Source organism: Quercus suber, unplaced genomic scaffold (genome assembly GCF_002906115.3).
Source record: "Quercus suber isolate HL8 unplaced genomic scaffold, Cork oak 2.0 scaffold_193, whole genome shotgun sequence".
In the NCBI taxonomy this organism is placed as follows: Eukaryota; Viridiplantae; Streptophyta; class Magnoliopsida; order Fagales; family Fagaceae; genus Quercus; species Quercus suber.
This window is the reverse complement of record NW_027069651.1, coordinates 956,444-968,884: the sequence shown is the minus strand read 5'-3', so window position 1 is coordinate 968,884 and position 12,441 is coordinate 956,444. Positions and strand designations below refer to the sequence as shown.

General features: G+C 41.4%; 1 protein-coding gene across 1 annotated transcript; it reads right to left on the bottom strand.

The window, feature by feature from the left end:
* Window positions 1-8,770: 8,770 nt before the first annotated feature.
* On the bottom strand, window positions 8,771-9,777 carry LOC112017838 (uncharacterized). The gene is made up of 3 exons (XM_024050296.1): window positions 9,381-9,777; window positions 9,227-9,320; window positions 8,771-9,170 (listed from the first exon to the last, which is right to left on the bottom strand). The coding sequence occupies exons 1-3, from the start codon at window positions 9,775-9,777 to the stop codon at window positions 8,771-8,773; spliced, it is 891 nt and encodes a 296-aa protein (XP_023906064.1).
* Between the last annotated feature and the right edge of the window lie 2,664 nt (window positions 9,778-12,441).

The window sequence follows — 12,441 nt, the reverse complement described above, 5'->3', positions numbered from 1 at the left end:
AAGTGAGAGACCCATCAGGCCTCCTCGGCCACAGGCCGAGGAGTATTCCCCCGTTTATAAAGAAACCTTAGCATTTTTTATAGAAAAAGTTCATGCATGGTGATCGACGGCCAGCACCTAAACCTCTTAGCCCACTCTCTATAAATTTATTGTTTGGGCTTATTGGGCTGAAAACCCATCACTCAGGGTCAATCCAAATTTTTTTTTTTTTTTTTTTTTTTTTTGTCCCCTAATTTTTTTTAAAAATTTTATTTATGAATTACCCATTATATCAACTCATTCTTTGATTTTTGTTTATTTTATAATAATAAAAAATCAATATTACTCTTGCTTACATTTACTGTTAATATCAGCAAATCATAACTTAAAAAAAAAAAAAAACTATTGGGACTCATATTTGTAAAATATTGATGATGCTGAAAAATCGTCAGTAAGCTGCACAGTTCTCACATGCTCCAGACAACACCTACACAACAAAAAGGAGAAGAGCCTACAGAAAGTACTGATGTGGTACCGGTCGAATACTCTCTGAAGGTTAAGTCAGAACCTTTACAAACTCTAGAGTGCCAGAGCTTGGATGAATTATGCATACCTTGTTTTTTGAGGGCTTGGGGTTTTTATAGTAGAGTAGGACTGACTTTTGTTCCTTGGTCAAGAAGGTATTTCCTTATGAAGAAAACCCTAATAAATGTACGTATTTTGTGAGATTCTTCCCATATAGGAGTTCCTTGACTAGGGTTAATCATAGAGCGCAAGATATTTCTATTTAGGATTCCTTGGAGATTACTTAAGGCATGTGGATGCCACGTGGCATTGCCACAGTCCACTTTGTATCCGTCTACTTTTTATTTGACCGTCATGGAGAGTTTGTCTCCTTGCATATGCGCACCATCTCCCTCCATTACTTTGAGCTTAAAGCACCATCGCTCGTGACCGATTTAGTAGAGTGAGACCGTTTACATCCTTTTTATCCTCTTCAGTTGCCCCCTCACTCCATGTGTCCATTGCATAATGTTAGGACGGATCCGTGGAGTGACGGTCTAATTTCAACTTTTGGAGATGCATTATGATTGACAGGCTAGCCTAGGGTCATAAATGTTGTAGGGGCACGTGGCGTGTTTTTAGCGGTTAGTCACTCGAACCAAAGCATCCCTTCGTCTTCCATGCCATTATCTCTATATATATGCGCTTCCTTCCTTCTCATTTTTACTTTCCATAACAAATCTTCGATTATAGCGCATCTGTCTACCTTATTGACTCTACTTTCCGTCTACTTGGTGCAACCGTTAGCCACACCTTGCAGTTCTTTTCAACTGGTAAGTATTTTTTATGTTGAATTCCCTTGCAACTTATTTAAATTCTGAACACCCATTGTCTATGTGAAATCGTTAGAGTCTTAGGATTTATTTGTCACATGTAGGTGACATGTCTAGTGCGTTGAGTGAGTAATCGTGGGTCTGTGAAAGCGTGGGCTATAATGAGGTGGATCTGTTAGGTCAAGGTGACCCCGACACCTCAAGTGACGAAAGGAACCCATCGGCCTCCTCACCTTCCACGAGGGATGAGGATTTGGACATGGATGGGTTAGAGAGTGACTCCAATGACAACTTAGTCAGTGCCAAATCCCCTCCTCAATCCGTCATAGGACCAGATGGTCTTAGAGAGTTCATTCTCCTATCATTGTGGATGATGAATGACTTTAGGTCTACTAATAAGCAAAAACACTTCGACACCTTTAGGGAAAAATACCAAATTCCATACAACATACCAATTCGTCTACCGTACAAATATAAGAAATGTTACTACTGGGGGGTTGACGATGTTGGACTATACGAGCAAATGTTCAAAGCAGGACTTAGGTTTCCACTAAGTGCCCTTCATTGTCGCCTCCTGCAATATCTTAGGCTAGCTGTCACCCAAGTCTCTCCGAACGCCTGGAGGGTCTTTCTTCGGGGTCCTTTCAAAATGAGCATGTAGGATGACGGTGGAAGAGTTCTTCCACTGCTACTGTCCATTTGAGATCGTCCAATTTAGGGGGATGTACAGCTTCCTGCCAAGGAAGCCGTCTCTTAGATTAGTCTGTGATACCCTCGACTCAAATAGGAACTGGAAGAGTCGATACTTCTTCATTAAAGGGGACGGTTGGATGTGTCACTAATACGACTAATAGTTCATGCCAGTGGATAAGACTTGGGGTATAATGCCCCCGTTTGGTAGGTGTCCATCGGCAATAAACTTGGCTTCTTACTTTTTTATATAATGTACTAACCGTCTCCTATTGCAGCTCAAGATCGTCCGGAGGTTTCTCCCGAATAATGGAGTTTCTTGGAACGGATTTTTAAAATCTAGTTGTCGAAGAGCCTTGGATATCCTCCACTGGTACTGCAAAGGTCTTGAACCCTCAGAAGCTGCCTTTCACCAAAATCGTTCAGTGCGCCGACGTAAGTCTGTTTCTTTCTTTCCTTTCCTTATAATTTTATAGTAGTTTCATCTAACTCCTTTTTGGTTCGTCTTACACAAAAATGGAAGATGGTAGAAGAAGGGCCTACATTAAGCAGCAGGCAGTTGCAAGGAAGAAGGAGGGGGTGGGTACATCCAACCCGTCCATAAAGAGGAAACCAGTGGATAAGACTGACCGTCCACCTAAGAAGCCTAAGGTGACGGTTAAGCCTATTGAGGAGAAACATCCGTCCTTCTTCGTGAAGACCCCCAGTGTGCTTTAAAGCAGCTCTCGTCCATCCTTACGAGTGAGGATTATGAGGACTCGGACAACCATTCTATTGAGGTCATGGGTGAGACGGGTCTCTTTAGTTTGGCTCAGGTATGTCTCCATCTGCCTTTCTTTTCGTTATGGCTTTTTGTTTATCAAACTAACCTTGGTTTTGGTTGCCGGTAGGGGGTGCTCATGATGAAGGGCCTGATGGACTGTTGCGTGTCCCAGGCGACGGCAGTAGACCGTATACGGCTAGGGTAAAGGCATTGGAGGCTGAGTTGGGCGAGTTGAAGGCATAGAAGGCCGTCTATGAGAAGAAGTTTGACCTGACAAAGAAGCTGCTAGAAGAGGCAGAGAAGCAGACGAAGGCACTAAAAAAGGTGTTGAAGGACAAGGAAGAGGAGATCTCTGAGTCCAAGAAGCTGCTTTGTCAGGCTAGAGACGATGTGATAAAGGAATACCGCGACTCTGATGCCCTTTTAGCTGAGCTGGGAGGTTCTTTTGCCGACGGATTCGACAACTGCCTCTGTTAGGTCAAAGCCTCAGACTTGGACCTCTTTCATGTAACTATTGACGCTTAAGGCCAAACTCCAGTCTGTTCGATTGACTCTGAAGCAATTGATGTGCTTTTCACTTATGATGCCAATCTTGACCCTCAACCCGACGGGGAGGCCATTCATGCCGACAAGGAGATATCCGTTGGGGGTGGTATCCGTCAACTTGAAGTAAACCAGGAGAAAGAGGAGGAGATTCCCGTCACCCAGCCATAGTTTTTCCTTGTTACTTTTTTCTTTTTATTGTGTATTACCAACTTTTGTTTATTTGTGAAAACAATGTTTATACTTTCCGTCACCCCTATTTTTGGGTTATTGTAAACAATTTGCCTTTAGTAGGCTTTTTATTTATTGCTTCTTGCTTTGTCTATTTATTTGAATATTCTTTTGTTATGCCAATGGATTATCTACTCTTGAACCTTCCCATGGGGCGTATCCGTCCACTTTAATAAATGCAAGTCATTCTTTTGGGATGATCCTGTCCACTTTGTGGACCTATGCTTGTTCACTCCTAAGTGCAGGAGATCGTAGCAATATAATTCTCGGAGCACCGAGGTCGAACCACAAGGAGCAAGGTAAATTCAAAGACAATATAATTAAATAACAATTTGGATGAAGAAGATAAATATTTTTGCTTGGTGAGTGTTAACAAGAATAATAAAAAAAAATGATTTAAATCAATAATGTAAATATTAGGGCATGGGGTGTTTCCCTATATTGATATGAAATTCTTTGTGATCTAAGAAAATATCTATTTCATAATTGATTGTTCTTATACACTTAAAAACTTATGATTCGGTTGAATTGAGACAATTCAAGAACGCATAATAACCTCGATTAATAATGCGGTTAGAAAAGTTTTCAGAAAAACCCATTCACTTTAAAACCTGATTTCTATTTGAAACTATTAGAAATTCATCTAAACAATAAGAAAAACATGATTGAACTGATTGAAAGCATGGAAGAACTAATACATCAAAAGAAATCTAATTTAACAATCAAATATGTCATTGATAAAATCCTAGAAAGAATCACATTTGAATATTCATACCGTATAGAAGAAACATAACCCCTAGCCCTAGCAAAGAGTTTAGGCTGCCATTAGAGAAAGGAAAATACAAGTTTTTCTCTACCAAAATTCGTTCTCCCAGCCTCCCATTTAAAGCCTAATGTCTAAGTGTTCAAAGAAAATAAAACTTTTTTCTATTTTAATTCTCGTCCAGATTTACAGCAGTAAATTGTGAGTTAATTTTGGCCTTCAATAATTAATAATTTCAAAAAACTCAAAACTGGAAAGTTGTAGATATTTAAGTCACGGTTCCAACCCATCAAGCCTTGTGTCAATTGGATTTTTGAGGAGAGAGATATACCAAAAATACTGATTAGTGCTCAAATCAGATTTTTCCTTTTCAGATTTTGTCTCTTTGATTTCTTTCCTTATTTGAAGCTTCCAATCATGGTAGATGATCTAAGCACTCCAGCTACACCTCCTTAGACATTTAAGCATAGTCCTTTAACTCCACTTTAATTCTAGTTTGGTCTCCATTGTCTTGCAAATTCTTGTAAACTCATCTTTCTTACATGATTTCCTAAAAGTAGAAAATTACACACAATGAATAGCATCTTATTCAAGAAATTATGTAAAAATAAATAATATGGACTAATACAAATCATGACTTAAATATACAAATTAAGCATAGTAATAAGGAGATAACGCCCACATAAATATATAACAAGTATACATTTTAAGGCGTTATTAACCTAGTGAATGTAAATCATCCCTTGGACAAATCTGTCCACTCTATAGAATTAATAAATACAAGTCATCCTTTTGGGATGACCCCATCCACTTTGTGGACGTAGTGAATGTAAGTCATCCCTTAGGACGAATCCGTCCACTTTAGACAAATCATCCTTTTGGGATGAATTTGTTCACTTTGGGCTTAATATTTTAAATCACCTTTTTGGGATAAGTCCATCCACTCTAGACTTTACATCAAAATCACCCCATTGGAATGAGTCCGTCCACTTTGGGCTTTATATTAAAATCACCCATTTGGGATGAGCCTGTCCACTTTGGACTTTCTATTAAAATCACCCCATTGGGATGAGCCCGTCCACTTTAGAGTTTGTATTAAAGTCACCCCCTTGGGATGAGCCTGTCCACTTTGGACTAAATAATGAATATGTAGAAACGTAGATAGCATACACACGGTATTTTTGAATAACTCCTTTTATTGTGGTAAACATGCATATAAAAATTGTTCTTAAAAGATAAAATCCTGCCCTTCGGGCTTAAAAGAAACTGTAGATAATAAAAATTTAACTACAAAGTAATAAACTAGAAATGAGGAGTATTTATTGTCTATGTTGTTGTCTATGGGTAGTACTTCTTCAGGTGTTCTGTGTTCCATGGGTGGCACAACTTTTGCTCGTCCAGTGTCTCTAGGTGATAAGTTCCCTTCCTGTACCACGAAGTGATCTTGTATGGTCCTTCCTAATTAGGTCTTAGCTTCCCATGGGATACGTCCTTTGTAGCGCCTATCACCTTTTTCAAGACCAAATCTCCAACCTGGAAGTCCCGGTGTCTGACTTTGGAGTTATAGTGTTTGCCCATGATGTCTTGGTACCGTGCTTGCCTTTGTTCGACCGTTGCTCTGACCTCGTCCAACAGGTTCAGCTGCAAGTGCATAGCTTCATCATTCCTACCTTCGTCATGATTTCCCACTCTGTAGCTTGTAAGTCTTACTTTAGTCGGGATGATTGCCTCACTACCGTATGCTAGTCGAAATGGTGTCTCTCCTGTAGGCGTCCTAGCTATTGTCCTGTACGCCCATAAGATGCTTGGAAATTCTTCCGGCCATATACCCTTTGCCCCTTCGAGTTGAGTCTTGATGATTTTAATCAAGGATCAGTTCGTGACCTCAACTTGCCCATTGGCCTGGGGGTCGGCGGGTGACGAGTAGTAATTCTTGATTCCTAGCTGAGAGTAGAAGTCTCTGAAGGCGTCGTTGTCAAACTGCTTCCCATTGTCTGAGACTAATACTCTAGGTATACAATATCTGCAGATGATGTTCTTCCATACGAAACTTTGTACATTCTTCTCCGTGATGGTAGCCAGGGCTTCGACTTCTATTCACTTTGTGAAATAGTCTATATCGACAACCAAGAATTTCAATTGTCCGACCGCTGTTGGGAATGGTTCCATGATGTCAACCCCCCATTGAGCAAAAGGCCAGGGGGCCGTCATTGGGGTGAGCTCTTCTGTCGGTTGTCTGATGAGGTTGCCAAATCTCTGACACTTATCGCAAGCTTTGACGGACATGTGGGCATCCTTCTGCATGGTTGGCTAATAATATCCCACCTGGATTAGTTTGTGCACTAATGACCGTGATCTATAATCGTTTCTGCAGACTCCTTCATTGACTTCTTGTATGATGTAATCTGCCTCTTCAGGGATGAGGCATCAGTATGGTCGGGAGAAGCCCTTCTTGTATAGAACGTCTTTGATCAGAACAAAGTGCGTTAGTTGAACCTTCAATTTTCTGGCGGCCTCCTTGTCGTCAGGTAGCACTCTGTCCTTTAGGTAGGACGTTATTGGTGTTGTCCAATAGCTCTTAGAACCCACATTTTGCACACTGATGCCGTCTATTAGTGGAGGGATTTGAATGAAGGATAGTACTTGACTAGGAATGATTATGGGCTCTGCTGATGCAGCCTTGGAGAGATGGTCAGCTGGCTTGTTCTCTTCCCTTGGGATTTGAACGAACTTCGCTCGGAGGTCGTTCACCCGACTTCTCACTTGCTCTAGATACTTCTTCATACGTTCACCCTTACATTCGTAGTCGCCATTATCCTGATTGGTGACTACTTAAAAGTCACAGTATACTATCACATCCGTGGACCCTGCCACTTTTGCTAAATCCAGTCCTGCAATCAAGACTTCGTATTCTGCCTCGTTATTTGTGGACTATGGAGTATCACACCAGCTCCATTTGCTTGCTTGTTAGAAGATCCATTCGTGTGGATGCTTCATTGTAGGCTATCTTCTGCCCTCTGGCCTTCCACGGGAGTGAATTCCATGATGAAGTCAGCGATAACCTATCCCTTTATAGCCGTACGTGGTCGATACTATATGTCAAACTTGCTCAACCCAATCGACCATAGCGCTGTCCGTCCAGCAGCTTCAGGGCTACTCATTGCCCTCCGTAAGGGCTTGTTTATTAGGAAGACCACAGTGTGCGCTTGAAAGTATGGCTTGAGCTTTCGTGCTGCTGTTTCCAATGCAAAAGCGAGTTTCTCCATTGGGGGGTATTTTTCCTCGGTTCCTCGGAGTGCTCGGCTCGTGAAGTATACGGGCTTTTACACCCTGTCCTCCTTTCTGACTAAAGCCGTGCAGACAGCAGCTGGGGAGACGGCTAGGTATAGAAATAGTTCTTCCATTGGTTTGGATGGGCTTAGTAACAATGGTGAAGAAAGGTAGGCCTTCAGGTCTTCAAATGCTTGCTGATACTTAGTCGTCCACTTAAAGGACTTTTTTAATGTGCGGAAGAAAGGGTGGCATTTATCCGTTGCTCTTGAGACGAACCTGTTCAGTGCAACGACCTTGCCGTTCAGGCTCTGTACCTCCTTGGCGATCTTCAGTGGAGCTAACTCCATTATGGCCCATACCTTATCCGGGTTGACTTTAACACCTCTTTGGGACACCATGAACCCTAATAATTTCCCTGTCGTTACCTCGAACGATCACTTGTTTAGATTCAGCTTCATGTTATACAACCGAAGGATGTCAAAGGTTTCTTTGAGGTCGTCCAAGTGGTCGTCCTCCCGTACGATTTTCACCAACATGTCGTCCACATAGACTTGCACATTCCTCCCAATTTGATGTGTGAACATTTTGTTCATCAGTCTTTGGTCCCGCATTCTTGAGTCCGAACAGTACCTTGTAGCAAAAGAGACCTTGACTGGTGATAAATTAAGTTTTCGCTTAGTCGGCCTCGTACAGCTTGATTTAGTTGTAACCAGAGAGTGCGTCCATGAAGCTTAGCAGTTGGTGTCTTGCTGTTGAGTCTACCAAGATATCAATCCGCGGGAGAGGATAGCTGTCCTTGAGGTAGGCCCTGTTGAGGTCTGGAAGTCTACGCACATCCTTCATTTTTCGTTGGCCTTTTTCACCATCACCACATTGGCTAACTAGTTGAGGTAGTATACTTCTTGTATGAATTCTGCTTCCTGTAATTTGCGGACCTCTTTCGCTATGGCCTTGTCCCGTTTTTACGTGAACACCTATTTTTTTTGGTGGATGGGAAGGAATGATGGAAGGATTAATCCCGAGCATGTCTTTATGGCTCCAGACGAATATGTCTTGGTTCTCCTTAAGAAACGTCGTGAGCACCTGACGGACCGGCGTGCTGGCCAGAGTGCCGATCCTGGTTATTCATTCAGGTCTGGAGTCATCTAGGATTATCTCCTTCAATCTTTCCATAGGTTCTACCATCGTTTGCTATTCTTCTATGCACATGGTCTGTAAATGATCGTCCATTTTTAGCATAGCAATGTAGCATTTGCGTGCTGCCACTTGATCTCCTCGTTCCTCTCCTACTCCGTACTCGGTCGGGAACTTAATCATCAGGTGGTAAGTTGAAGTTACCGCCTTCCATGAATTAAGGGTAGGACGGCCTAGGATGGCATTGTAGGCAAATGAGCAGTTGACAACCAAGAAGGTGACATCCTTAGCAATCTGCTGAGGGTAGTCACTTACTGTTATTGGTAAAGTAACCGCACTGAGGGGAAGTACTCTTGTTCCTCCGAATCCAACAAGGGGTGTGTTAACTGGTGCTAGCCGCTCTTTATCAATTCTCATCTGTTGGAACGCTGGGTAGTAAAGGATGTCCGCAGAGCTTCTATTATCCACCAGGACTCAGTAAGTGTTGTAGTCCCCCACTTGTATGCTAATTACAAGCGCATCGTCATTTGGGTGGTGGAGGCACTAACATCTTCCTCTGTAAACCCAATGGCGAGGTTGTCGATCCGCGCCATCTTCAGAACGAAGCCTGTTAACTGGACGTTTTGAATCATCCATAGTTAGGTTTTTTGTGCTTTCTTAGACCAACCAGATGTTGTGGTTCCTCCAATGATCATCCTTATGTCCCCTACCAGAGGTCTGGGATGCTCGTTTTCTCTCTTTGTAGGTTGTTCTTGGGGTTGATCCGTTCTATCCTTACTGATGAATCTTTGCAACTTCCCTTGCCTGATAAGAGCTTCTATCTGCTGCCTTAAGTTGTAATAGTCGGATGTATCATGACCGTGATCACAGTAGAAATAGCAGTATTTGTCTCTAGATCGTTTGCTAGGGTCTCCCTTCAACTTGCTAGGGAACATTAGAGCTCCTTCATCTTTGATTTGCATTAGTACTTGATCAATTGGCATGTTCAGTAGGGTGAAGCTTGTAAACCTCCTTGCGGGGGGTTTGGAGCGCCTGTCCTCCTGTTGCTCTCCGGTCCTGGCCATTTTTCACCCTCTATTCTGTCGTGTCCTCTTGTCTTTCCCTTTTCTTGGGCTTCTCTTTTCAAGCCAATAGTTCATCATCCGTGTTCATATACTTAGTAGCCTGTAAAGTACATTTGACATGGTTTTTGGGTCATTCTTGTATAAGGAAAATAGAAACTTATCCTTCCGTAGCCCATTCATGAATGCAGCCATGAGTATCTTGTTGTCAACATCATCGATGGAGAGGGCCTCTTTGTTAAAGCAGGTTATGTAAGACCTTAACGTCTCGTCCTCTCGTTGCTTAATGCTCATCAGACATGCAGTGGACTTTTTATATCTGTGCCTCCTGATAAAGTGTGAGGCAAACTGGGCGCTTAACTCCTTGAAGGTACTAATGGAGTTGGGCGTCAACTTGCTGAACCAAATTCTTGTAGGGCCCTTCAGTGTAGTGAGGAAGGCCCTGTTCATAATCTCGTTCACTACTTCTTGCTGGTGCATTAGGGTCTTGAAGGACTCCAGGTGATCCAAGGGGTCTTTGGACTTGCCATAAGTTTCCACCTGTGGCATGCGGCATTTTGGCGGAAGGGGGAATGAGGTAACTGGTGCAGAAAAGGGCAAGTCTGTTCGATGGACTAACTCATTAAGGTTGCTTGATACTCGTCCTCTAAGGGCGTTCGTCATGAGGTCCATCCTCTCTTTCATCATTTGCATCTTTGCGACCATGTGCGGTGGAACAATATTTGCGATGGAGAGACGGCTTGTATCTTGTCGCTCTTGTCTGCTTGGGGCGTTGTTGCCTTTCGGTCCCTCTTACTTCCTTCTCTTAGCACTGGTTCCTTATTGGTCCTCCTCTTAGGTGTTAAGCACTATGTTCTTCTAGCATAGCTGCTCCTCTAAGCCATGATTTTGCTTAGTGAGGCGCTTTACTGCTGCTGCGAGAGTCTGAACCTGTCTCTCAAGGGTAGTGGTTCGTCCCCTTGAATATTGTTGGTGGTCACCATCGAGCAAGTAAGTACCACGCAACTTTTTGTTTGGGAAGCGGTGTTATAGCTTACTTCCTATCTTGTCCCAACAGATGCTGCCAACTGATGATGCTGAAAATCATCAGTAAGCCGCACAGTTCCCAAGTGCTCCAGACAACACCTACACAACAAAAAGGATAAGAACCTACAGAGAGTACCGGTGTGGTACTGGCCAAATACCCTCTGAAAGTTAAGTTAGAACCTTAACAAACTCTAGAATGCCAGAGCTTGGATGAATTATGTGCACCTTGTTTTTTGAGGGCTTGGGGTTTTTATAGTAGAGTAGGACTGAATTTTTTTCCTTGGTCAAGAAGGTATTTCCTTATGGAGAAAACCCTAATAAATGTACGTATTTTGTGGGGTTCTTCCCTTATGGGGGTTCCTTGACTAGGGTCAATCGTAGAATGCAAGATATTTCCATTTAGGATTCCTTGGAGATTACTTAAGCCATGTGGATGCCATATGGCATTGCCACCGTCCACTTTGTATCCGTCTACTTTTTATCCGACCGTCATGGAGAGTCCGTCTCCTTGCATATGCGCACCGTCTCCCTCCATTACTTTGAGCTTAAAGCACTGTCGCTCGTGATCGATTTAGTAGAGTGAGACCGTTTATATCCTTTTTATTCTCTTCAAATATAAATTATTTACATGATGAATCACTTAATTTGTGTTGTGGTTTTTTCAGAAATTAATATACTTTTAGAACGAAAATAAGATTAGACTAATATTGAACCATTTCCTACACTTCGGAAATAATATATAGATAAGATCAATAATTTATAGACGAATTGAAGCTAGATAGTAGACGCACTAAAATTGTTGAACGCCCTAGATTTTTGATGCACACTCATTAACGATAGGATTTGTTGTAGAGCTATCATAGCTAAATAAAGATGAGATCAAGATGAAAGGATAAAGTTAGAAGAAGAGGAAGATGGTTAAAGTTTAGGTATTCAGTTTTAATTTTGTTTGGACTATATGGCTAAAGTTGAGGAATTCAAATCTAATTTTGTTTTGACAATTTTAGCACATGCCTATTATAATTTTCTCCATCTTCACTCAAATATGCATCGAATGGCACTTTGTACACAGTTAAATACCGGAAATAAAAACTAAATCGTGAGATAGACTTTTTTCATCTCTCTATTATTTTTTGACGCTTATTAGTTTACCGAATCAAGAGGGATTAAGCATAGCTTTCAACCGAAGTTCTTGTTGTGGTTCCGTAAAAATAAAAAAAATTGTTGGAAGCTTTTGGTCCATGGAGAAAACCAAAATAATTTTAAGTCGTTTGGTGAAAAAAAAAAAACTTTTCAATGTAGTTCTTTTCAATATAGGTGCACACACGTAGGATTTTTCTTGTTTCAATATGTAGGGAATATACACAAAATTTTCAGATATTTGAGATGCAAAAATAAATAAAAATATATGCTAAAGAAAAAATAAGCACACATGATAATATTTACATAGTTTAGCAATTTGCCTATATCCATAAAGTTGCAGTAATTTCATTATTCACAAGAAAAGATTAAGCCTCAGAAAAAAATCTCATTAAAAACCGTAGCACTTTTATATTGGGCTAAGTCATAATCTAAATCAAACACAACTAGACTTTACATATCCCAACACAATATTTATTCTTTTCTATTTTTTTTTGGGCT